This window comes from Etheostoma cragini, chromosome 8 (assembly GCF_013103735.1).
Source record: "Etheostoma cragini isolate CJK2018 chromosome 8, CSU_Ecrag_1.0, whole genome shotgun sequence".
In the NCBI taxonomy this organism is placed as follows: Eukaryota; Metazoa; Chordata; class Actinopteri; order Perciformes; family Percidae; genus Etheostoma; species Etheostoma cragini.
Genome location: NC_048414.1, coordinates 29,592,609 through 29,619,426, shown reverse-complemented (window position 1 = coordinate 29,619,426; position 26,818 = coordinate 29,592,609). Strand labels below are relative to the sequence as shown.

Sequence of the window (26,818 nt, the reverse complement as noted above, 5' to 3'; positions counted from 1 at the left end):
CCCCTAACCCATGATCCATTCACCCCTAACCATGATCGCTTCACCCCTAACCGTGACCGCTTCACCCCAACTTCCCAACTTCTGGAACTTGGTGCATTAAATGAAGGAATGAATGGGACCATATTGCTATTGGGATTAAACCCCTTCTGTTCCATCTTCAGGCAACATTACCAAGGAGGATGAAAGAGTTTGCAGCAACATGATGGCGTACTGGAGCAGTTTTGCCCGCACTGGGTGAGTGAGAACTGAGGATAACAGTATCATGAAAGCAGCACTAATCAACATTTTGATATTAACAGCAAAAGGGAGTTGCTTGTAGGGGCAATCCTACGGAGAACTATCATTGACTTTTATTGACTCTGCAGTTCCGCTCAGCTCTACGGAGCTTTTTACCATCCTCAAGCTTATTTTTTTGGTTTCATAGTCACAACTTTAATGTTTTATTCAGTCTCTCTTAGCACTCCAACTGAACGCTAGTGTTGCTCTGTGTCCAATGGATGTTTCACCTGATCTGATATGGCAGTGTTGACTTTACAGCTTGTGTTTATAGCTTGTTCAGCAAAGAAGTCAATTCAAGCAATTTTAAAGTCTAACAAAGGAAATAATACTGATTAAATAAATAAAAGTGGAAACAATGACCAGAGAGGCTACTTGATTTAAAGTTGACACTTACTGGTACAGAACATGTTGCAGGTCAGACTCTGAAAATATACTGTGATACAGCAGAGCAAGATGACAATATTCAGCAGAATACGCATATATTTCTAAATAGTTTATAAAGTTTATAGTCATTTTGAAGATGAATTGATACAATTCAAGAAAAAATACAGTAGGCTGAATCAAAAGAAATAGATGAAATAGAAGCTTTACATTATTTGCATGTGGTTTTTCATAGGTACAAGCATGCATAAACAAACTTCCATACAGAATGAGTAGTAGACATGTTTGTTGATGATTTTCTTTGCTGCAGAGGCCGCCCTACTGTCTGAAGCTGGCATGTTTTATAATTTGGCTTTCAGCTCTCCCAACGGTCCAGAGCTTGTCACTTGGCCTCAGTATGACAGGCAGAAGCAGGAGTACATGGAACTGGGCCCAACGCAAACGGTGAGACAGAAACTGAAGGAGGACAGGGTCCATTTCTTTACTGTCACCCTCCCTCTGAAGCTGGAACAGCTGGCGGCCGCAGCAGCTGAACCTGGAAACTGATCTCTGATGTCATTTGTATTGACTTTTTATGCCTCCTCACCAGATATAACTGCTATAATGTACATTACTGTCTGGACCACTTCATCTTTATTTCAGAATGGATATACTGGGCTTTGGATAATGGTTAGAAAAAAAGCTGTTATTAAAGGAACCCTTTCATTGGAAAGAAACAATATGTGTCTTTTGTCACAACCCTCGGATGGCATGGTTTGTAGATGCAGTTTGAAATGATTTTTCAGAGCACAAAAGGATGTATGTTAATGAGTGAGAGCAACATTTTCCTTCATTTTGGAAATTCAAGTGGTTTTCCATATTGAAAGTAGTTATTCTTTTTGTATGGCACCGGGCCTGCTACACCTCCACCGGCGTCTACTTTGGTTAGCTAAAAGGTCCTCAGCTGGGGACTACCCCCCTTTAGGCCAGGACATCTCCAGGTTGCGGGGCAGTGAACAGGGACGTTTCCCTGACAGAGAGCCTTCTTCAGGAGTTGCTTGCTCCCACACCTGATCCTGTCTGTCAGCTCGGATCTAGAAGCTTTCCTTTTTCCGCCTCTTCTGACAGCCCCCTGGACGGCCCCCTGGATGCGGTCTGGCTCTCCAACACCCCAAGGCCTTGAGCAGATGCGGTGTTGTGGCTCTGACAGAGCCTCTAGCCACCTAGCCCACCGCCACTGCGATTAATATAAAGTTAAGACACTATGTAAAAATATTCAAAGGATGTGCAAACTGTTAAAATTTATTGAGAAGTATAGTTGCTGACCTACATCATCATGTGCTATACAGAATACCATTATTCGGAACATTATTCTGTGTCTGTCATGAAAGAAATCAACAAATCTAATCTCAGGTTACCCTAATTAATTATTCCAGCCTTTTAAAATGAAAGGAAGTGGAGGGAATAAATGTTAATAACAACAAAACACCTTCAATTAGAATGTGTTATTACCACAGACTATGTGTAAAACTAGGTTGTTACTCAAGCTCCAAACTGAGCCACCATGCTGTTATTGTATTGGAAACATCCGGTCATGTTGGTGTGGACACAACGCAGCACCACTGCTCATTGGCTGTGCTGCTTGTTGACGTCACTGGGTTCCCCCCTCGTCGTGTTCGCCTCTCTTTGCGCCTGCGCTTTTCTTCCCTACGACCACAGTCGAGTCTAGGACACAAACAGCAGCAGCTGTCCTCTTGTCTCCTGCTTGTCTCATGGAGTACGGGACATTTCACGTACGTAGCTACAGCTCTTACTTATGTTATGTTGGCGTCTCGTGAAATGTCACGTCACACATTCGACACGTATTGTTTTACGCCTCGTTAACGCCATTTTGCATTTGTTTGAGAGGTAGGGGGGTCACAGCGCAGTGACAGATGTTCTTGTGATATTTTGCCTCCTATGGTTTATTACGAGATGTTTGAATGCGTCGTTGCTTATGGCTTCTCTCGAAGACGTGACGGCCGGCCGTGGGTCTTCCTGTGTGCTCGAGACGTTCCAGGAAACGTGAGCCGAGCTGTGTCCCTGTCCCAGGTCCCTGAGTAACGATACTCGGCATCTCGCTGCACCGCTTCCTGTCTACAATATATATTATATATTATATGCAATGATATTATATTTTATGAACTGGCTTATTGACAAATGCGTATACCAACTGAATAAAGAAACAAAGCGTTATGTTTATTGGATCGAGAACCATTTAAATCTTAATATTAATATTTCAATCTTTTTTTATTGAAAGGCTAGTGATTATTATCACATATTTAGCCCTTTTCTTTCTACTCATTGTTTTTTAGAACAGAGGGGTTGCATTTGAGGATATCGCCTGATGACAGTGCATTAGGCTCTAAAACGCTCCACACTAAGCTGAATAACAGGTACACAAGCAGATGGCAGAGAATACATAGTCCTATATAAAACTGTACATAATTAGCACGTAATAACTATATATAGTCAACACTGGCACCCATTAAAACAGTAAAAAAGCTATAACAGTCATGATGTCAAGATTAATCCCAAATCCCCATACTACACTTTGAAATCACTACTCATCTGGCCTCGCAATCTTTAGTAGCCATTTGCCAGTTAGGAAAGGCCTAAGCTGACAAAATATTTCTGGGCTCCAGTTATTGGCTTGACAGACAGGCTCTAGATTGTTTTTGGTGTTATCCGGAGGATAAAAAAAAAAAAAAAAAAAAAAATCTGATTGGACAGATAGTCTAGCTAGCTGTCTGGATTTACCCTGCAGAGATCTGAAGACCAGGTAACCATAGTCTTCAGATTGGACAGATGGTCTAGCTAGCTGTCTGGATTTACCCTGCAGAGATCTGAGGACCAGGTAACCATAGTCCTCAGATTGGACAGATAGACTAGCTAGCTGTCTGGATTTACCCTGCAGAGATCTGAAGACCAGGTAACCATAGTCCTCAGAAATCTACCAGAGGTTAGAACACCAACACAGAGAAGGAGGAAGATGATGGACATCTGGCCAAAAAGACAGAAATCTGGCGGGATTTTAAGAGAGCAACCCCGGAAGTGGACCATTGTGGATATAGACTAATTCTTACTGTATTGTTGTAATGATTGTACATATATGTTGGCTGCCGGCTCTATCACAAATCAACCCTTGGGGTGTAAGTCACACGTTACAATACAACAGGATATATCGTTTCTTAGAACAACGATTCAATATTTACTGATTTTAAAAAGTTTGCCATGCCTGTGACTGATGTGAGACAAATCATAAACCGATTCAACACAATCTGGTACATTTATACTCATTTACACAAAGCAAACAAGGTATGATTTGAGAATTTCATGACTAAGCTCCTTCAGACATTTAAATAATAAAAAACTACTCTTTTTAACAAATAACAAATATAAAGTGGCTATTTCTAAGTAAAGGGACATCTTAAAGATGAGGATATGTATCGATATTTGGATAATCGATAAATCGTGGATAAATATTGGATGGTTGAGGATTGGATCGATGGATCGTTACACCCCTTCTGTATGGTTAGTTGCTTTGATGTGCATGTTACATCACCTTCAGGGTTAGCAAGATGGAGAAATCGTTCTTATCTTCTAGATGAGCATGAAGAGCTCAGGCAGGCATTTTGTCTAGGCTGTTGTTCTACTATGGTACATATTAGGTTTTGATTAAAAGCAACAATAGAAGGACATGGGGGGTGAGGAAACAGTATTTGCATGCTAGGTCGAGGTTGTAATTGTATAAGTGTTGAACAGATTGCTTAAGTGCTCTTTTTTTCTTACTTTGACCTTTCTGTTCTGTCTGCTCAACAGTGACCGCCCACTTTTTCAACTGCTCACTATCTCCATCAACCTTTAAGAAAATACAAATATAAAGAGTTTTAAGCCTTGAATTAAGCCAAGCAGCTGCAACATGAATAATGAAAACATTTGATTCAGTGTAAAAGAACATTGGTGGGTGGTGAATTTGCTTTTCCTAGGATGGCAAAGGAATGTCCCTCCCTGCTTTGCTTCTAAATTGGCTAGTACTCAATGCCTTTGTTGGTTGATTTTTGATATTAGGTACAAATCGAATTGCCTCTATAGTAACTAGTGTCAAAAAATGGCTTGACATTCAATACCAAAATATCAATACTTAAAGAATTAACCTTATCAGTATCAGTTAGCCAATAAGCATGCAGCACGCGTCTACCGAACTATCTAACACACAGACACGGGGCTCATGTGTGTGTGAGGGACTGACTAGTGTGGGTCACATCAGTCTGAAGGAACTGAGAAATAGAGAAAATGATACTGTGATGTTGTAATTTCCTTTTCGTTAATGGTAGGTATAATAAGGTTCACCATACTCTGGGAGTGCATTGCTTTCACGTTCACTGCCATGATGATCTGTTTTTCTGTCTCGTCCTCTGAAAACAGATTTAGTGTTGTTGTGTTGAGAGTGTTGCTGGGGATGAACAGATTACATCTGCAAGTGCAGTCCTCAGCTTTTCCACTGGCCAACCTCCTCAGCTGAGATTCTACACCCAACTTATCTGCCATCAGCCACTTCTGCCTGTCACACAACCATTGGAGCATGTGATGTGTGGCCGTGCAGTTAGCTGTCGCCCTCTGGCACTACTGCTGTGAACTCCAACTGAGCTTCAAATGTACAATTCTAAAGATACCTGGTTCCGTAAAACACATTTTAACCCTAACCTAAGTGTTCATGCCTCTGGTGCAGGGAGAACAGAGAGAGACTAGGCTAGCTATCAGTCCCTGCAGCCTGTAAAAGGACTGGAGGACTGCTGACCCCCTATCAGTCTGGAGCCTGATACTCATTGTTGGTTTAGGGCTGTGGTGAAAAATGACTTACATTTACAATAGTACATTTACTTGTGACGTAAGCCTAAGTAATGTACAAACATATGTATATACTGTCAACAATATATATATATATATATATATATATATATATATATACACACACACACATTGTTATAGAAAACATCTACTAATACATAAAGTCGTTTACACAAATTAATCCCACCTCAACTAGGTGCAATAGAAAAGTATCCATAATAAAAATCAAATAATGTGATTTATTAATGATGTTACACTGCATATAGAGAAGGATATTTTATGAGATTTTGTTGTTGTTTTTTATTAAAGTGAAAGAAAGACAAAATTTCCCCTATCTTTCTCAACTGATATTATTTTGGGGTGGGAGAGGCACGCGGGATGTTGCATAACAGCGCTGGCTTCCATGTGTGAATTATGCTAAGTGCAGCATACTGAAGATGAGAAACAAGCACAGGCCGGGTCTTGTGATGCTGTTGTGTTGCACAGCTGACAGCAACAAGCAGAGATCTTTTCAGTATACTCTTATGATAGTATAGTCTGTGTTTGTCTGGGGTTTGGTTGTCACTGTGTGTATGTGTGTGATGGAGAAGGGGTGTTTAGTGGGAGGTCCCCTTCTTGCTCATGGATGCTGCAGCCTTTGCGGTCTGTGTGAAGGAACGCTGCGTGCGTGCGTGTGTCTGCTGCGGCCGTGGGAGGACAGTAGGACAGGACACATTAATCACGCCAAACATTGTCCCTGGCAGGCAGGTGATTGTACCCATCCGTCCTCAGCCGGGAATCAGGACCTACTAAGGGGTTTACTAAGGGGCTCTGCCGCCTGCTTAGCTCGGTTCAGGCCTCCAGATCAAAGTTGCAAGGATTAATGTGACAGGCATCAAATTCGCACTTCCAGTATGGCCAGTAAGACTGTTGAACTGAGATCTCACTTTGCCTCTTTAATATGAAAGTTAGGCTTTATCTATTCAGGACGCCTTATTGTGATCAGGATAACGGTTACAAGAGAGACCTGAGAACAAATTACCCAGGTATAACATCAAACACACACATTCACAATTTAAACGTTAAAATACTACGTTTTCTTTGCCGTTCTTTCCAGTAGTAAGGAGCATAATGGCCAAAAACCAGACTTCCCTAGTTTAGTGTTAAAACTTAGGAGTGTGAAGAAAAACCGAAATACATTGAAATGAGCTTTCCATTTCACCCATCAAAATCAAAAGCAGAAATTTCCAATTTCCTTCCAAGCATTCCGTTCTCTGCTTTCTACCACAGGTAGCATGCAGCTAAAGGCTTAGCTTACCTGTAGCCTGCAGCTTGACTTTTCTAGCCACCATGACCATTGCTGGACTCTGAGATAAAACAACACGACTGGAAAATCCTCCTGCTTCCCTAAAGGTACCACCTTGCCTTCCCTGTGAGTTATGTAAAAACAAAACAAACAAAAAAACGAACAAACGGTAAAGGCATGTGGGCTCCAACGGGACATGGTGCCTTCAGGTGCATTTTGTTAACTTACGGTGCACTTAATTGCTCATTTTAATTTTGAGAAACCCAAACTCTTCTTTTGGGATTTTAAATGTACGTCAAGTGGCTGCTGTAATCTGAATAATTAGGTACTCAATCTAGTTATTATCTACAGTACAGGCCACAAGTTTGGACACACCTTCTCATCCAATGCGTTTCCTTTATCTTCATGACCATTTCCATTGTAGATCATCACTGAAGGCATCAGAACTATGAATGAACACATGTGGAATTATGTACTTAACAAAAAAGTGTGAAATAACTGAAAACATGTCTTATATTTTTCATTTTTTTCTTTTTTGATAGTGCTGTAAACCCTTGGTGGTCTCTCAATGAGCTTCATGAGGTAGTCCCTGAAATGAAATGGTTTCCCTTCACAGGTGGGCCTTGTAAGGGTTAATTAATGGCATTTCCTGCCTTAGTAATGGAGATGGGACCATCAGTTGTGTTGTGCAGAAGTCACACATCAACACAAGTCATACACTGCTACCCAGGCGCCCCGGACTTTGTCTTACCTCTCACCACCATTAGGTCTATTAGGTTGCCAAGTACATTTTAACTGAATGTAAAAGATGATCACAATGCTAATTATCTCCTTCCTGTATTCACAGAGGCATTGGGTTTGTGAGTTCACTGGATGTCAGCACCCTCAGGGGTTGGGAGAGCCTGTGTAAAATCAAGACCAAAACCCAATACGACAGTTGAAGCTTCCAACTAGCACCTACACCTACGACCACTCTCGTGTTCTGCCAGAGCACCAAATAGCTCATTCTAAAAACACTATTGCAGAGCTTAATGCCAACATGGAAGGCGTAGCAGTGGACAACCTAATAGACTTTGACCTGTCCTCAGAGGCCACAGCTCTAAGCAAAGATGGAAGCCAACACCAAGGCCATACAGACATTTTCTCACCAGAGCAGGCACCTGCCTTGGGAGTCCACCAGCAACCCTTACTGCCAGAGCCCCTAGCACCAAATAAGCCCAGCACTCGCCACCAAGAGAAAAGAGACAATGACAGCGATGCTACAGAGTCAGCAGACAGCGACAACGACATGGACCCGCCATCTCATATGTGGGAGCTGAGGAGGTCGTCCTCTTCGTCCACTCACAGTGGAGAAGACGCCGACACTAAGGTGGTGGAGAGGAGGCAGTTCATGAAGGCTTACGTGGAGAAGGTGTTTCACGGAAAGTAAGGAAGAACGTTTTTTTTTAATATATATTGAGTATATGTACTGTATGTGTACTTAAAAGAGTCATTATATCAGAGACAAGCGACATGATTGACAAATTGAAAGCCAGTTTGTGACGGCGTCATAATTTGGAGGATGCTATAGTTACCCTAGAAAAAAACATTGGTACTGTTGACACTATCAAATGTATACATTTTATTTACTTATTTATTTATCCCAAAAAAATCAACATACTTTAAAAGAGAAAAAACACACATACATGTCAATCATACACAAAATGTTTGCAAATATATATTGTATATCAGTGAAATAATTAGTCAATTCACTGATTAGTCACTTGACAGAAAATGTATGAAAATAGCCCCGTGTAGCCCGCTGTCGTTGCTCCTGAGGCTAGCAGGTCTGGACAGAGAAGAAGAACGTGTGGTAAGGATGCTTATTGTCCGTGTTTTTACATAACTCTCCACTGGGAGCCGTCCAATAGAGAGCCAAGAACTTCGCAGAATAAAAGAGCTTAAAACACAACTTGCTAATGCAAGGTTAATATTGTTTAAAGCTGTTTACCTGTTCACCCCTAATGTGTCGGAGAAAAAAACAATATATTTGGTTCTGCTGCATCAATTTAGATACTAAAAGAAATACATTAAAAAAACTGTTCATTTTAAGCATAGACTCTATGATTCTAAGTCTGACCTGGGCCAGGGGTTGGTGCATAGAGCCAACACATGTAGTTCACCCCCACAGACCCCAGGGGCTGGCTGCAGTATAGGTCATTAATCCGGCCCCCTCCTTGTAAGGGGCACGGGCAAAAAATCAAAGTACACCTCGAATACATTTTACCCAAACATGATTTTTGTCATTTTAGGTAGTTCTTATCTTGCTGAAGTGTGTTCAAGTGTTAATTTTTCTGATATGTTGTTATGAAAAGTCATGATTGACAACTGTGATTGACTGGGGACCGCCCAATCTTTACTGCGCCGACTATGGCTCCAACATTACAAGATGGTAGCACCTGTATGCTGGATATTGTGGCTTCACTTTTATACTCCGTCGTCCATGTTTATATGGTCTGACTGTGGTTAAGTACTGTTTTAAGGCTGTGGGGTTTTGGCATCATTAGGCAATAATTCCATAAAAATCTTTCAGCATATTGCAATTAAACTATAATCTAATTCTGCGTCTTCCCTTGGTTCTGTTTTCAAGCTTTAGAAGAGAGAGAGAGAGAGAGCTGAAGGAAGAGGTCACACTTTGCTTCAATCCTGGCGTTTTGTTTCCCACCCACTGCAGCATTAATGAAAGTACTCAATAGTTGCTGCCCTGTTTTGCCATTTTCATAATCATATCATATTTGCAGGTGGAATAGCTACATTCAGAAGAGCATTCAGATTTATACTGAAATGTGCAGGTCATTGAAATGTAAGTCAGAAATAAGCCCGGCATTGGTGAATGTACTGTAAAATAAAGACACCCGTTGTATGGCAGGATGGCAGCCACCAGATTATGGGTGCAGGGAAGGTGCCCCCCAGCTACATCAGCTCATCCCAGAGAGTGCTAGAAGGACCTGAGGGTCAGCCACGAAGGCCAGGCTCAGCCATGTGACTCTCAGAGTGTTGAATCCTCTGGCATCAATAACCTTAATGGTAGCTCCTGAGCACAGAACAGTGCACAATTGTGTATTTCTTACACTTTCCCATTATTTGATGACTAACATCAGGCCTTCTTGAAACGGTTGTGTCCTCACTCTCCTCTTTAGCTTCTTCCAGTTCCGGTTGCTTTATGTTTTTAATGTGACAGCGACAGGCATCACCACAGGCTTAATGTTTTTAGGTTGTCTGCAAATTTTAGGTTTGTTACACAAATGTCTAATGAAACAATGAAAAGATTACATTTAAAATCCAAAAGGTCAAAGGTCAACTTTACTGTGACATAATCTTCTGCAAAAGTGAATTTTCTAACTGTACTATTGTGTAATCAGCTGGTCAGATACTGATTCCATGACACTGATCTTGGATGACCACCATGAAACTGTGATTTATAGATCTTCTGTGCTGCTTTTTGTAAAGAGCCACACAAAAATACAAGTAATAAACAATAATTTATTAAACTCCTTTAAAGTCGTCACTACATATATTATGTAAGTCTGGACAGAGATGTAAACTTTAGCTACTGCACTGGTTGGCAGAGGCATACAAAAGTAATTCCAGTTTGTTGATGGAGTGATGTCTTTTGTCACCACTTTTTCCTTCTTCCTGAGTGTGTGTTGCCAGCAATTTCTCCTGCTTTAGGCTGTCTATTCACTTATACTCAGATCAACACTGCTCCATGTTTGTCACCCGGAATAACTTGAAAACATTCACCCGGTCAGAGATTAGTATGACTCACCAGCAAAGGCCCACGGGGGACATCAGTCCAACCGATGCAGGAATATTTGACAAGAAATCAAATGTGAGCAGGGTGAAATGTTTAAAGGGTGCTTCTAAATATCAGGGTACCTTTGTGTTGTTATTTCACAGACATTTATTGAACTTGTTCTGGCCTTTTTGCTGCAGTGACCATGCTGAGTTCTGTATCTCTGTCGAGTAATTTGCCATCTGGTGGCCTACAGTCTGCAGTCTCTCTGTGATGACCTACGCTTTCTTTGCCTTCTTCGGAACAGTCTAGTCATCCTAGACAGGACCCTGTTAGTAGGTTCCTAATCATCTCTAGTCCTTCCTATCTTGTGTTTGTTATGCTGGTCACCACTGTGTGACTTTGTATTTCAATAGTACAAAGCATGTCTGACTGCTACATTTCCACTATTTTATTTGTATAGCACCTTTAAAAACAATAGTTTACAAAGTGCTTTAACAGTGGAAACCAAAGCACATACAAATCAATAGATACATATAAACATCAAATCAATATACATCAATATACAATGTACAACATAGTAATAGTGAAAAAGGAAATGTGTAAGTGGGGCCAGAAAAACTCCATTGTTACCTTGCCCAGCTTTGCACATTCCCTTTTCTTTGCTTGCATCTCAGCGGCAGATGTTGGGAGGAATGACTCACCCATCCTTTCCAATTTATCCATAAAGTGGCAGGAAACTGTGACTTCCTAGCTCACCAGTTTGGTTCTTGAGTCCAATACTCTGTGAAGAAAATGTTCGGTGTGTGTCTTTAAAGGAATAGTTTGACATTGTTGAAAGTGTGCTTCTTATTGAGAGATAAATGAGGAGATTGATGCTACTGTCCTGTCTGTCATGTATTCTAAATGTAAAACTACCACCAGCAGCCGGTTAGCTTAGCGCAAATACTAGCAACGCGGAAAAAATCATCAATTCATCATCTACCTTTCCAAAAAATATTGAACTACTACTTCAAAAGTCTCCTGGATTAACAGCTCGAGTGCTTGAGTTAACCTTGGTGAAATGGAAACAATGTGCCACTGCAGAGTTACACATATTTTGACATTGCTAACAATACAGAATACTAATATTATATAATATAAAATTAAATGCAGCTACATTTTGCGTCCCAAGTCCAGTCTTATACGTAGATCCATCCTATCATCTTTGATCTTTTTCTATCAATCCTTTAGAAACATCTCAATGGTGCATGTTGGGATTTCTTTCTGTTTATTAGTTCTGTTTAGCTGTCAGATACTGACATTTTCTGTGTCAGACTCTCAATTGAACACATTCATTTATCTGCATAGTAAAATCAGTCTGATACATCATTACCTTAATAAAAGCCAGCTGTGGAGCATGTTTATACATTAGTGCTGTAATGAGTTATTGGACCATGTTTTCACAGGGAGGACTTTGACCAGGAAGAGAAGGCCCATTTTGGAGAGCTGTGCAGTGGAGAGAATGGCAAAGGCAGGGAGTGGTTTGCCAAATACGTCAGCGCACAGGTGAATATGGGGAAATCATGAAATGGTGCAGTGGGGGAAATAAGTAGTGATGGCCAAATGAAGCTTTGTGAACCAGTGTCTTTGTTTTTTTAGCCCACTAGATGGCGGTCTCTGTCCAACAAAGGGTTGAGAATATACTGAATTGCAACGCCTTAGGACTTTCTCTTAAAACCAAGAGCGCCATCTAGTGGACTCAGAAAATAAAGACACTGGTTCATGAAGCTTCATTTGGCCATCACTAGAAATAAGTATTTGACCCCTTGCTGATTTTGCAGGTTTGCCCACTTACAAAGAATGCAACGATCTATAATTTTAATCATATGTACATTCTAACAGTGAAAGACAGAATCCCAAAGAAAATTCCAGAAAATCACATCATATGAATTTATTAAAATTGATAACCATCTGATGAGGAAAAACAAGTATATGACCCCCTACCCAACAGCAAGTATTCTGGCTCCTACAAGCCAGTTAGTCTTCCTTTAAGACACAGCCCCAATCCCAACCAATTATCTACATCAAATACACCTGCCTCACCTCCTTACCTGTATAAAAGACACCTGTCAACACCCAAACAACCAGCATCCAACATCACCACCATGGGCAAGACCAAAGAGCTTTATACGGACATCAGGGACAAGATTGTAGATCTGCACAAGGCTGGGATGGGCTACAAGAGAATCGGAAAGCAACTTGGAGAGAAAAGATCAACTGTCGGTGCAGTTATCAGGAAATGGAAGAAGCACCACACCACCGCCAACCTCCCTCAGTCTGGGCACAGAAGATCTCGCCTTGTGGGGGTGTCCCTGATCATGTGAACGGTGAGGAATCATCCCAAAACCACAAGGGGGAAACTGATGAATCAACTGAAGGCAGCTGGGACCACAGTTACACAAGAAACGGTTGGTAACACAATACGCCGTCATGGATTGAAATCCTGCAGCGCACGCAAGGTCCCCCTGCTCAAGAAGAAACATGTACAGGCCCGCAGGAAGTTCGCCATTCACCACCTGGACGACTCAGAAGAGGCCTGGAAGAAGGTGATGTGGTTAGATGAGACCAAAATAGAACTTTTTGGCCTCAACTCAACTCGTTGTGTTTGGAGGGCAAAGAACACCGAGTACAACCCAAAGAACACCATCCCCACCGTCAAGCATGGTGGTGGCAACATCATGCTTTGGGGGTGCTTTTCAGCCAAGGGGACGGGACAGCTCCATCGTATTGAGGGGAGGATGGACGGGGCCATGTATCGTGGAATTCTGGACCAACATTTCCTTCCCTCAGTGAGAGAGACGAATATGGGTCGAGGATGGGTGTTTCAGCACGCCAACGACCCTAAGTACACCGCCAAAGCAACAAAAGAGTGGCTGAAGAAGAAGCACATCAAGGTTCTGGAGTGGCCTAGCCAGTCTCCAGACCTGAATCCGATTGAAAATCTTTGGAGGGAGTTTTAAATTTGAGTTGCCAGGCGACAACATCGGAACCTGAATGATTTGGAGGCTGTCTGCAGGGAGGAGTGGGCCAACATCCCTGCCGAAATGTGCACAAACCTTGTCACCAACTATAAAAACCGTTTGACATCTGTGCTGGGCAATAATGGCTTTTCTACAAAATATTAACATGCTGTTTGGTAGGGGGTCAAATACTTGTTTTTCCTCATCAGATGGTTATCAATTTTAATAAATTCATATAATGTGATTTTCTGGAATTTTCTTTGGGATTCTGTCTTTCATTGTTAGAATGTACATATGATTAAAATGATAGATTGTTGCATTCTTTGTAAGTGGGCAAACCTGCAAAATCAGCAAGGGGTCAAATACTTATTTCCCCCACTGTAACTAGTCAGACGCCATTCGTGGCCTTTTAAGGAAAACAGTAACTGCAATATTCCAAAAGCATTGGCCAAGGAATTACAAGTTGTTCTTTGACTCCTACATACACACATTTAGTCACACATTTGAGTGAAAAAATGCTACATCAATGCTGGAAATCAAACCCAAGTATCTCGTAAAAACAAGTAGTGGTGGAGTCCTCAATCATTTTTTGAATCTATGAAGCTGTTTTGTGCAACGTAAGTGATGGTTGTCGGGGTCTTTACACCAAGACATCCTGAACAAGTTTATAACTCTGCAACTGTCGTACTGTTTTCACAGCGCTGCCGCTCCAAATGTGTGAGTGAAGCCACCTTCTACAGACTGGTGCAGTCGTTTGCAGTTGCACTGTTTGAGTGAGTCTATACTGTATGTGGTTGACTTTGTTGACACCAACATAGTGTAATTGTCTAATCCCGTTTGATTGTGAAGGATAAGGCCGGTGATAATTTATAAAGTTGTTAATGTCAGCTTTGCCCATGAAAATACAAAAATCTCTCAATACCACGTACATAGGAGGAAATAGTTATGGGGACTATTTTCAGTGTCGGATTCATACTCATGTGATGCTCTGTTGAGTGTATCTAGCAGGAAGACAGTGTATAGAGCCAAAGTTACCTACAGTGTGTGTGGGTTCCATTTTAATGAAGGAACTTGTCAGTGCAACACTGTAGCTCATTTATGTCTTTTTAATAGTTTTTGATCAACAATTGAGCTCTGTGGCACAGAGGAATTTAATGCATTAGACTTTGGAAACACTTATTAGGATAAACTCATTGTGGGTTGTGTCTTTTCATAGGATTTGTTGACAATAAGAAAACATAAAAAAAAAAAAAAGTTCCATTAAATTCCATTAATTGTAACTTTTAAGACATGACAGGATCATCTCTAAAGAAATGGTGTGTTCCCAGATGTTATCAGATGGATGACTACAGCCCAGCCAAAAACCTCATGACTATGTGCTTCACATACTACTACAGTGGTAAGGGCTCGTTCAATTTCTCTGTCTATCAACTCTGTATCTCTGTATGTGGCATGTTTGTCACACTGCTGGCTCGCTAGTTAGCTTGCTTGCTGATTCCAATGAAATAAACGAAATGATCAGATGAAATGAAGATAAAAAACTAAACAAGAAGAGCCTTCTGTGTGTGCCCTCTTAATGTCTGCTTGCTTCCCTCACTTGTGTTTTTCTTCTCATGCACTGATTCTATTTTACATCCATGATTAAAAACTAGGCCGCTAAACGTCGGCCCATCTTTGACCAAAGGTCCCTGTTGTGTCGGGCCCTTAGAGGGACTTCTCTTTTCAAATTCTCAAAATTGCTGCTGCCTTTGACTGGACACATTTAAAGGCCATGTTGTAATGTAACCAAGTACAAATGCTTACGTTACTGTACTTAAGTAGCATTTTCACGTATCTGTACTTTACTTCCTTATTTATATTTCTGAAGAGGTTTCCTTTTACTCCACTAAATAAAAGGTATATTTTTACTCCACTACATTTCCCCTAAGCATCTGCGTTACTCGTTACTTGTGTTGGAGTGAAATATTCTTTCTCACAAAAAATAAATTTCAGTTTCTGTTTTTTTCTTAAGGGATGTCAGACTTGATGTTTAAGAAAGTGAAAACCTTGAATATTATGCTTCACTATAAGGAAGCCACAATAAAGTTGTTGTTTTTTTTACTTCTAATAGCAAAGTGCATCTAATATCATAAATGACTTTGGATACTTAGGTACAGTATATATCAGATACTTTAAAACTGTTACTCAAGTAATATTCTAAAAGGATACTTTCACTTCTGCCAAAGTCATTTTTTGGGTGAGATACTTGTACTTGTACTCAAGTATTGCTTTCAAGTACTTTATACAAGACTGTTTAAAGGGCAACCAGAGCTCGTAATTGCAAAAGAAAAATAAATATCTGTCATCGTTGGTGATACAGAGTGTGGTTCCACAAACACAGGTGACATGGCTTTGTGCGGTTGCATGACGGTAGTGTTTGTGCAAACAGGAAGCTTTGAGTGATTAGTGGAGCGTCGTGGCACAGTATATTGCTTCAACTTCCATCCGCAGTCAGGTCTGCTATAACCTGTTTTGATAACACATAAAGTGAACATGCACTATTGGCAATTTTGCAGTGCTGAACGGCCACAAAATGTCTGCTTGCAAACCACAAACTACAAATGAAACCAAAGGAAGAATAATGTGTGCATGTTTACAGTTGTTTGTCTTGCACTGCTAGACGTCTCATTGATTCCTCCAAAGCCGATGGACTAATGGTTTTCATTTCTATTTCACCGAGGCCCATTTTATGTCCACCTGAGATTACCTTCCCTTAGAGGCTAAAGCAGCATGTAGCTTTTGGTAAAGCTGACGTCTGACTGAGACATGTGACTTTAAATTGTCAAATCAAGTCACAGGTTAAGTCAAGTCAAGTTGAGTCTTTAGTTAGGCAAGTCTCTAAGGTAACCACCCACAGATGCAGTTTATCAGAGGATTCACTGTGCCACATGTTTTTTTAACATTAAAACATGATTTATTAAATCATACCAACAACTCATGGCTTTAATAGCTTTGTATTCTATGCAAACAAAGGTATGTATAAAGGCTTCCGGCCACCCACACATTATTGTAGGCCCAGTTTGATATGCAACTTAATTTTATACAATACATGTGATAGGGGGTCCCTGCTCCATCTCTCTCATGTAAGGGGTCCTTGACAGGTGTGACGCGTTGGACCAAGGACACCACAGGACATTGAGTTAAAAGACAGATTGATGTTTAACATTTGCCTTGTGGGGCTTTAAACATGTAAAAAAGGTTTCAGTGATGCCATGACTTTGACCTCTCTGCTCATGTCTTGCTCAGGGAAGTCCCAGCCATCTCCCTCGGAGCTGCTGGATCGTGGCGGTCCTCCAGCTGGTTTGGACTCGTACATCAACAAGGCCAACTCCTGGCTGTCTGTGAAGAAGGATGCCGCTGAGCGCCTCCTCAAAACCACATCTAAAACTGACGTCAAGGGCTTCTTTGGAGGCCTAGAAAGCAAGCTAAGGGGCTCAATGGCTCCCAAGACTGAGTGAGCAGATACAGCTCCTTTGAATTGTTTTTATTAACATTGTTTTATATAGTAGTCATATGTAACCCATTCTCATTTCTAGGGATGGGGGAAGCCCGGTTGACACAAAGCCCAAATCACTAGGTATGATGTACCAAAACCTACAGCAAAACAGCTTTTTTTGTCTCCTGCTAAACTTCTCTGTTATCTTTCCAAATGTGAGTTAGAAATAACTTGAGGTGAACAAGTGCCTGTCATGTGTTCTTTTCCTTCCCAGTGTCTGAGGCTCCAGAGGAAAAGAAAGGAGAGAAGGTGTACCTGTACACCCACCTGAAGCAGCAGCCCATCTGGTAAATGAAGGGACCTCTGGCCATGTGGAACAGATACAGGAGCTCTGAGCCTCACCGTGTACTGTCCTAAATCACAAGCTCATTATGTTGTGCAACATATTATAGAGATATATTATTATTATTATGCTAGAAAAGTGATGACAGAAGCTGAATGCCTCGCTATGTTCACCAGCGAGTTGCTGCTGTAACTTTGCATTTTGTTTGGTGCTGGACAACACTACAACGGCACTGTAAAAACACATTGTTACCAGTTAAAGTCCTGCATTGAAAATGTTACTTAAGTAAAAGTATGTAAGTATTATCAGGAAAATGTACTTGTAAAGTAATTATACTCCATGCAGAAGAATCCTCTCATTTTAGAAAGTGGAAACGATCCAAACAGTTCTGTCAAGTGTTTAATCGTCCAATCATCTCAGCTCGGTCTGTAGGCCCTTATAGTTCTAGAATTAGGTAGGTTCATTTCTAATAAAACATCCGAGTTATAAACTAGCTGTTTACTGAAGTGGACTGTGCTTTGATGAGATGTTCTAGAAAGGCCTGGCCTCATGAAGCATGCATCAGAGCGTCGGAGGATGAAGCATGTTGCAGCTTATTGGGCCATCTGCCTTCATGTTTTGCCTGGACGGACTGGATGTGTGGATCTATAATATGTTATCCCTTCTCTCTGCCAGGCACACTCTCAGATTTTGGAACGCTGCGTTTTTTGATGCCGTCCACTGTGAGAGGACGAAAAGATCACCAACCACGAGGTCAGTCTGGATGGGAATAGAGAGATAAATAAACATCAAATATATATTAATACAAATTATTGTGGGGTAAAACAGTATCTTTTAAAACATAAGTGGGTTGTTGTTCCATTGTCACTGTATCTGTCTGATCAAATTAATATGGAGAGACCCTGTAGTGATGCACAGTGATGTCACCGTGCTGTTCAGTATGCTTCAGGCTAAACCACTACTGCTGTTAATCTCCTGATGCCCCACACCTCCTCTTCTCTTCTCTTCTCTTCTCTTCCTATGTACTAGCTGTTGTTCTCCTTCTTTCTGCATGTTGACTTTAACCCTTTGTCTCCTTGTGCCTTGCTGCCGAGCAGGGGAACGCAGGATGAGGAGAAAGACGAGAGGTCTGTCCTTCTATTTGTCCACTGCCCTGAACAAGAAATAAAGCTAACTAAGAGAGAAAGTACATCTGAATCCAGGCAGAGAGGTGCAGAAGGGCGCAGGCCTTTGTATCACAAATTGTGTCAGTGTTGCCCCAGAAAAGTTGTTCAGCCCGGTGGCGAGTGTCTTTGTGGACAAGGGCCCCGTTGGGACCAGTTACAGACCGATGGCGGCATTAATGGAAAGCCATAGGTAAAATCATGAAGGCCCATTGTAGCGGTTGTTTTGAAATAAGAAGGGGAGGGAGAGCTAGCTAAAAGGAGTTATTGTGTGCTTCTGTCTGGTGAGAAGAGATGGGGGGGGGGGGGGGGGGGGGGGGGGGGGTTGTTTATGTGATGCATTGGTTGTTTCCTGCTAACACCGGGGATGGTTTGTGGTGTGTGTAAAGGGAATTTATTGTTATAAATGTATTGTTGTTTATTGTTGGGAGTTTATTATTATATTATTTATAAGCAAGGAAATTAAATTTAAACATTTATTGGGCATCAAGGATACACACGATGTGTTTAGTTGACAAATGGCAAATTTAAACGTAACCGTTTTCTTAAGACCATGTAAAACTGTAAAAGTTAAAGCAGTACACAAAGGTATTGCGAGTCGGAATACAATAAATGCTATGAAAAAAAAATGACATTCAAACACAATATCAATATAAAAGTAAAATTCAATCATTGATTAATCATTTAAAGGGGCTGTACTCAATATTCAGAAGATTAATATAGCAGCAAACACGGGGGAGGAATAGTGTGGAGCAGAGATCGGTGTTGGGTCTTTGTTTTGATCGCTAGAGAGAGAGAGAGAGAGAGAGATAGAACACAAATGCCAGAGTGCTAGTGTTAAAAAAATTTAAAAGTACATTAAAATATGACACTAAAAAAAGGAGTTTGACAGCAGTTAATATTATAATAATAATAATATTAACATTGCACAGTATAACAGCAGCATAACAGTTATTGCACCAGTTTATAAATACTGTTGTTGCAGTATCACAGTCCAGTATTGAGTACAGCCACTTTAAAGACAGAATAGGAACACAGATGTGTTAATTAGCTATTTCCTGAGTTTGAAGTCAGAATTCAAGGTCGCCCGGGGTCGGAGAGGCAGTTCGTCCTGTTTACTCCAGCGAGCGGTGCTAGGAGAGTCTCTGATGGTAAAATGACACGAGACTAGTGTGAGACTGTGTTGTGTAGTGAATAACAGATATAATCTGCTTAATCACAGCAGGGCGAGTGATGTCCACATCACTAGAATTATAAATGGGAAGTGGTTTGCTTGTAATTATAATTGGATTACTGTGTGATCACTGTATTTGAACAATAGTTTTTTTTCAAAAGTGTACTCTATTCTGCTGTTTAGCTTGTAGGGATGGGTTTTGTTCACAAAATACCACCAATACTGGGACTTTGTCACCGGTTTCTTAACGATAATTTTTTTTAAACCATTTTTTTAAAAACCAAAGTAAATTACAACATTACACATTACGGCACAAATCTTTTTTATGTATTTTCCAGCTTTTACTACTTGAGCCGTCTCTGTGTAACGTCGAGTTTTTCCTGCGTGTCTCTATGACGTGTAATGTCAGCCAGCCAATCACAGACATTATTAGATCTTGGTAGAAGCATACTGCATGCCGATTGGCTCACTGATGCTGATGAGCTTTGCGCTTTAGGTTTTGAAGATTTGTGTTGAAGGACGAGTCATTTTTTGATAGTCAATACTTACGCGTCAGTTTGGTTGGTGCCAAAAAGGAATTCAGTAGGCCTACTCAGCCCTATGTCTACGGGGGATTCAATGGTTTCTGTTACCATATGTCTGTGCTTTTTTCGTCCTTCATTTGGCTACATCTGGCATGGTCGTTGTGGTTGTCTAATGCCGCATTTCCATTGCATAGCATGGCACGGCTCTAATCTGCTCGACTTTTCTATTAACAGGTGATAGGTGATTGGTATTCTGATGCTGCTATCAAAAGATTTGTGTGCCTATCTTTGACAAGTAAAAGCATCACACCCACTGTTAATATCCTGAATGTGTTAAGAGACCTTATAAAATGTCTATCTAGAGCAGGAGACAAAGACAGCACATCCACTGCAGTCTGAAGTGTTCTTTGCATGCATGTTCACACCTTTAATCTCCTCTCCCGCCATCTGCATGTTCCCTGTGCTGACTCTTTTTCCACGGTGGATTGATTGCAGGGATATGCTGCACATGCCATTTGGACATGTGTGGTTATTTATTCCTGCCAATACCTTACCAAATATACTGTAGCTCAGGGGTGTCCAACTCGGTGTCCCCTAAGGGCCACACTGGAAAATGAGAATCACATCAAGGGCCATGACATGTAGAGAAATATCTTTGATCTGTCACGGCCCAGCTCACTAGAGTAAAAGGGAAGCACCATAAAGCTTATTTCTTTGGTGAATTTAAAGTAATTTATTATCTTAAGAGTAAAAAAGGGATTAACCAAATGGCAGGTGCACTAAAAAGGAGTAAGGGCCTGAGAATGTTGGTTAAAACCAATGGGACAAAAAGAAGACTCTTTCAAAATATGAGTTAAACCACTAAACTAAACCAACAAGAACTAAAAACTAAAAGCAGAGAATGCAGATGGGTTGAAACAACAGTGGGTAAACCAAAACGTTGTGCAAATTACCAGATTTCATCACAGAACAATCTATTGATTATGAGTTAGTTTTGAAGTAGATTCACTGCATTGAAATAGTGCTAGTAGTTATTACTGTCATGAATATGTGTTTTGTCTTAGGCCTGCAGCAGCATTGTGTTAATGTTCTTCTTAATGTATTAAACTTCTTCAGTCACGTCTGACCTGTCCTCAGTAACATGTGACAGAAATGAAAATAGTAAAGTAATAAACCGTAAAGTACCATCCTCTCGTTTCCCAGTTCATTTTGACAAGCCTCATGGCCTTAGTGGTGTTGGTGAATCCATGCATGGAAAAAATGTTCAGGTTTTCACAGCTAGGCTATACACTGTGCAAATCTATGCTTTCCATCTGGTGGATGATAATGATGATACTTTTGTTTTATTCTTTTGCTGGTGGCTGGTTCATGTGATTCTTATGTTTTCTGTGTAATGGAATATCAGTTTTTGCATCCCATTACAAAATGAGCAGTTACAGGGATGGATGTCATGGGTTTATTTTTTATTTGAATAATAATAGAGCGAGTTTTTAATCGTAAAAGCTCACAGACTTCTGAAAAGTTGAAGGTTCCATTATCCACCAGTTTAAAGTTTAATGTGAAACCAGATCTGTCTGTGGTATCACTGTGAAGAGTCAGCATGGCATTGACAGCTGGTATTTTTTGACACTCACCCCTGGCCTGTTTCTGTAGAGACACTGAAGGTTACACACTGCAGAGACTTTGGAATTTATAGACTAACTCCGACTGTGTCTGTGCTGCAGGGAGAAGTGGTGTCACATGACGCAGGAGGAGAGGGACGACAGCTCCAAAATCGATGAGAACATCGCCTTTGGCCAGCTCGGGTGAGGAAGCTGCCTCGGTGTTGTCCGTGTACTAAAACAATGGACTAAAGCTCATGAGCTGAGACTCTCTACTCTCTACGTCTGTCTTGCTGCTGCTCCGCCCGGTGCGTCCCGTACAGATGCTAAAGGGAGATTTTTGCGATGGTATCTGATGCTGAGAGACGCTCCAGTGTCAGTATTTTACACGTTGACTGAGGAGTTCCACCTGGTTGCTCAGCGAAGCTTCCTTGTGGTTAGACAAGTTACTGGGCCCAATCAGAGGTGCATAGTGTACAGAAATGTTCTAAGTACTACTACTTAGATGAATGTTTACTACAAGAATCTACTCAAGTAAAAAGTAGCTCATGTTAAACTTACTCGGAGTTACCTAGTTACCAGTTAGTTTTTAATTAAAGGAACACCTTACCATTACAAGTTAAAGTGCAATAACAAAATAAAACATGTAGACTAAAGGCATACAAAACATTTAAGGGGACAGTATAATGTTGGATCTTTCCTTGGAGTTCAACTTCAGCAGAATTTACCAGGGTTAGGTTTTTAGCCCAGTCTGCACCACTGGTGTTGGACTTTTCTCCGTCCTCCCTGGGGTTTTAGCGCCAGTGAACACAACGTGGCGCTGCTTGTCCTTCCTGTCATTCTCTGTAGTAGTTTCTAGGGCGGGATTCGGTTCTTTGCATTTGTTTTTTAACATTTATTTTTTACTCAGTAACAGATGTGATTGAAAATTTAGTGAAGTACAAGACTTCAAACAAAAAATATATAGTGTGTAGTTCCTGTCTCCTCCATGAAGAATTCTAAGTAATGACAACAAAACGGTCGTCGCGTCCACACGGTACAAGCCTTCCGTGATCACACACACAAAGAGGTCTTTCTCTTCACTCGAGTTTCTGCGTGGGAAAGTCGCCGGACGCCACGATCCTGTGAACATAGTCCGACTGAGACATACAGAGAGAGCTGTGTGGAGCTGAGAGTTTTAATTAGTTTTGTAGCAACTCATTTGATAATGGCTTGAATGGAATAAACATTATTAATATCAAATGTTACGAACTACAGCTTTAAGTAAAAGTAAAATGAAAAACTTTTAAAAACTACTAAATTCCAGTAACGTGACAGTAATTGTTATTTGTTACATTCCACCTCTGGTCCCAATTATATAAATAATATATGTCATATATTTTTAACTGATAAATAAAATATAACAACATTTTGGGAAGCAAGTAGTTTTAAAATCAGCTTTAATAAAACTACAATGTCTGTCCTTTATAGATAAATTCTTGTGCGTACTGTGAAGGAGAATCCTGCGGGCGCTGCTGCAGAGAGTCATATATAATTGGACAGCATATGTTTCTTTTGCTACTTATTGAGATATCAAGTTTTATCTTTTGTGAACGGTAATTGAGAACATTTAGTGTGTTTGCAAGATTTTCCATTAGTACTGAGATGACTTTGTGTATTTACAGGACATTCACTCATAACATGCTGGCGTTTGGGCTCAGCAAGAAGCTCTGCAATGACTTCCTGAAGAAGCAGGCGGTCATTGGAAACCTGAATGAAGGTAACGCATGTAACACTGAAACTACACCAGTCTGTGATCTCAGCCCTTTGACTTGTTTGGTATTTTTAGATATAAAGCACCAAATTGAATTAGGTTTTCAATTTAGATCCACAAGTTAACTCACAAACTCACATTTTGCAAGATGCAGGTTCTCAACAGGGGAGACCTGCTCAATCATTGTCACACCATTTCCATACATGCCAGTCTACAGCTCTTATGAAAAAAGAAAAGATAATAGCAGCAGTTGTTTAGAACATAACAGCAGATATGTAGACCTCCTACTGGCAAAGAAAGAAAAGCTGCTGCAGTTTGAGAATGTTCGGAATGAGCAGCAGAAGTAGAAGAACTTCAAGGACACACAGTTAAATGTGCCATTTCAAAGTTGAACTGGATCCTTTCCTTCTTTGCACCTGCCAATAACAGCAGTAGATAACTTATGAATTAAACTACAATACCCAGAAATCCTCACATGTTGGTGAGTGCAGATTTCTTTTTACACCTGACATTAACATAGGATCTGCATCTGGATCTCTGATCTGGTTTGGGATAAACCCAAGTTCCTGCAGGTGTAAACGCACACTGAACATAATGCAATCGGAATGTGATTGGAGCAGCCAGACAACATCTCGAAGTGACTTGCTTTGGGAGCGGATCTCAGCCAGGCAGAAATGCATGATAACAGCATATAAAATAATAATGTGAACACAATGTGAAAGTGATGAACCGACTGAGGATTGTCATCATGACTCTGCAGCTTCCCTTGGCTTCACAGGACTTCATAGTGAGTTTTAGATCATGGTTTAGCTTATCCGGCAAACAACTTAACTGTTTTGGTTCACTCTTACAACTCATATACTGTAGTTTCATATTCAGAGAAAAACTGTAAAAAAAAAAAAAAAAAAACTGCTGTCTACCAGCTCAGCACCAGGCAACAGACAGGCAAAATAAGATATTTCCATCAGAGGTTTATAGAGACAAAAAGCAGAGTGCATATTTGACTGTGTATTCATCAGATGGCCAGAAACACAACTCTAACCCTAACCCTAACTCCTCCTGGTTTCCCTGCTGGATGTGTAGATAAGCAGCTGTTTGCTAACAATTTCAACTTAAAAGGTGGTATGTCGAGGATATGTTTACCACTTGTTTCCAGAAAAAAAAAAAGTCCCCTTGTTTTCCAACAAATTGAATTAGTATGCAAAAGCACACTTGTGCTATTATCTCATGCAAACAAGCCCGTCTCTAACAAGAAAAACTAGGTAGAGCAACATCACTTTGAGAGATTCAAGGGATTCTACCACTTGCAAGAACAAGTGCAACCGTGCTTCCCCGCTGTGTGATTAGCTTCTCAGAGCAGTGGCTAACATCCGTCTAGTTAGGGTGTTTAGCCCTGTGTGAAAGACGCTCTCATCCATCTGCACAGTGGGGTTGGCAATATAAGATAAAAATATATATACTTTATACAGATATATATATTGTTAGAGAAACAATGCCACACAACGTCATCCAACAACGGCTAGTTCTCCATTTGAAAACATGCTAGTACATTTCCTGGTACTGTAGATTTCTTTGTAATAGTAATGAAGTATTTCTACTGCTTCGCACACTGCATCCTTTGGTCTGAGGTACACCATGTCTGTTGACTGTCAGTCTGAAAACTACATCTTTCCTATCAGATTAGATCCTTTATTGATCATAAATTGGGGAATGTCAGTGCACTACAGCAGCAAAATATAAGACACACAGCTCACATAAAGAATATACAGTGTTAAAAGTAGTATTTGCCGTAATAGGACTGAACACTTGTAGATTTCTTGTTATTTGCATTTAGGGAGCTGATTGCAATACGTATGGATCCAAATTGCATGAGAATACCAGATGGAAATGGGCTCTTAGTCCTGTTATACACAACTCAACCTAATGGAGATTTAAAAAAAATGTGTGTTTGTGTGTTTTACCCCCATTTGCAGAACAGTACAAGTTGCTGAGTGACCACATAGAGAAAATGGCAGCAGAGTGAGTTTGATGACGACAGCAGCATGTCACAGTGACCTCTCTGTTACACTGCTGAAAACCTCCGTCCCCAGCTGGACTCAGCCGTGCCATAGTTGTAGAAATCCCTCTTTATCTAACTTGTCAGTGCTCCTCTGCACCCGTGTCAGCAATAACACAACCTGATCAGCTGGTGTAACTTGAACGTCTCTGATCTGCTTGGCAAAATTAGAAGCATAAAGTGAAACCATTCAGTACCACCTAAACACAGTCAGCATGGTGTCGGACACTCTGGATTTATAAGTTACACACATGATGTCTACATCCTTCATGCTGTTTTGTTCTGTTTCCTTGGAAACATTGGCACATTTATTACACATTGGTGTAACACATGTAACAGCATCTGGTGTAATAATCATCCTCCGGCCTTGTTACATTTAACATAGGTGTCTGCAGACAGTTCAGACCAGACTTGGATGTACTGTAAGAGGACATGTCACTAACAGCTCCGAGTGTTGTAATGTGGTACCCGGGCAGTTTTCAATCACAAAGTCACATACATGAATTACTGAGTTCTGGTCTATGCTTCCTGTAGTATCCTATTTTACACACAAAGACAACCGCTTTGAGCTATGTTAGCCATATTACTAGCTTGACAGGCTAACTGTTTCCCTTGCTCCCAGACGTATGCTAAGCTAATTTTCTCGTCCTTTCAAAAAAGAAAAAAAGCAGCAAAGTCTTCCTACTGACTACGTACTCAGAGAAATGCTACTACATATTTCAATCCCATTTTTGCCAATTTTACCTACACATTTATAATCTAATGGTATTCATGTTATGTTTTTTTAATTAGAAACTTGATTATACCCATGGGATCTTTAGAAACTATACTTATCTTTTCAAAGTGCCTTCCATGAAAGTTACTGTATTTTATCTTGAGATGTTTATTACCTAACACTAATGCAGAGCCTGCAATGATCACTCTTTTACTCATGCCCAGATAAAGAAAACTTGAGCACACAGTTTCTTTTGTTATATAAATGCTATGTTTTTTCAGTGATGGACTCTGGTTGAGCTGTAATTTATACAATGCATAGCTTAGCATGTCACCTGGATGAAAGTACACATTCTTTCCTATCCAACTACATCTGTATGCTATCTATCGGCATATCTATGTAGCAGGTGCAACCGGCATCAAG

At 40.6% G+C, this 26,818-nt stretch overlaps 2 protein-coding genes and 1 long non-coding RNA gene across 6 annotated transcripts in view; 2 read left to right on the top strand and 1 right to left on the bottom strand.

Annotated features, from left to right (window-relative positions):
* Positions 1 to 1,368, top strand: part of ces3 (carboxylesterase 3) — a 28,372-nt gene extending 27,004 nt beyond the window's left edge. Inside the window, exons 12-13 of one of the 2 annotated variants that reach the window (XM_034878674.1) lie at positions 162 to 234; positions 1,020 to 1,368. In XM_034878674.1, coding sequence (XP_034734565.1) covers positions 162 to 234; positions 1,020 to 1,206 — 260 coding nt within the window. In that variant the 3' untranslated portion in view covers positions 1,207 to 1,368. The remainder of the gene's footprint in view (positions 1 to 161; positions 235 to 1,019) is intronic. The other variant, XM_034878673.1, reaches the window with a different exon arrangement.
* A 915-nt stretch (positions 1,369 to 2,283) lies between these two features.
* Positions 2,284 to 26,624, top strand: kiaa0513 (KIAA0513 ortholog). Of its 3 annotated transcripts, none has more exons than XM_034878687.1 (13): positions 2,284 to 2,432; positions 7,662 to 8,239; positions 12,038 to 12,137; positions 14,291 to 14,364; positions 14,920 to 14,990; positions 16,877 to 17,084; positions 17,167 to 17,207; positions 17,341 to 17,413; positions 18,085 to 18,162; positions 18,507 to 18,536; positions 21,995 to 22,075; positions 23,536 to 23,630; positions 25,603 to 26,624. In XM_034878687.1, exons 2-13 carry the CDS (start codon positions 7,854 to 7,856, stop codon positions 25,617 to 25,619), a joined length of 1,254 nt encoding a protein of 417 aa, XP_034734578.1. In that variant the 5' UTR covers positions 2,284 to 2,432; positions 7,662 to 7,853; the 3' UTR covers positions 25,620 to 26,624. The 3 variants fall into 3 exon arrangements, with proteins under 3 accessions (XP_034734578.1, XP_034734576.1, XP_034734577.1); XM_034878685.1 differs by having other exon boundaries at positions 25,598 to 26,624; XM_034878686.1 differs by lacking the exon at positions 18,507 to 18,536 and having other exon boundaries at positions 25,598 to 26,624.
* LOC117948829 lies at positions 17,901 to 26,818 on the bottom strand. The gene is made up of 3 exons (XR_004657569.1): positions 26,685 to 26,818; positions 26,113 to 26,118; positions 17,901 to 17,910 (listed from the first exon to the last, which is right to left on the bottom strand). It is a non-coding gene; the product is annotated as an uncharacterized LOC117948829 (long non-coding RNA).

What these genes read in the sequence shown, in the direction of transcription:
- kiaa0513 (XM_034878685.1), top strand. Translation starts at nt 7,854, where the DNA reads ATGGAAGGCGTAGCAGTGGACAACCTAATAGACTTTGACCTGTCCTCA. An exon ending in CTTCACATACTACTACAGTG is followed by an intron (nt 14,991 to 16,876) that starts GTAAGGGCTCGT and finishes TGTCTTGCTCAG; the next exon opens with GGAAGTCCCAGCCATCTCCC. An exon ending in CACAAAGCCCAAATCACTAG is followed by an intron (nt 17,208 to 17,340) that starts GTATGATGTACC and finishes TTTCCTTCCCAG; the next exon opens with TGTCTGAGGCTCCAGAGGAA.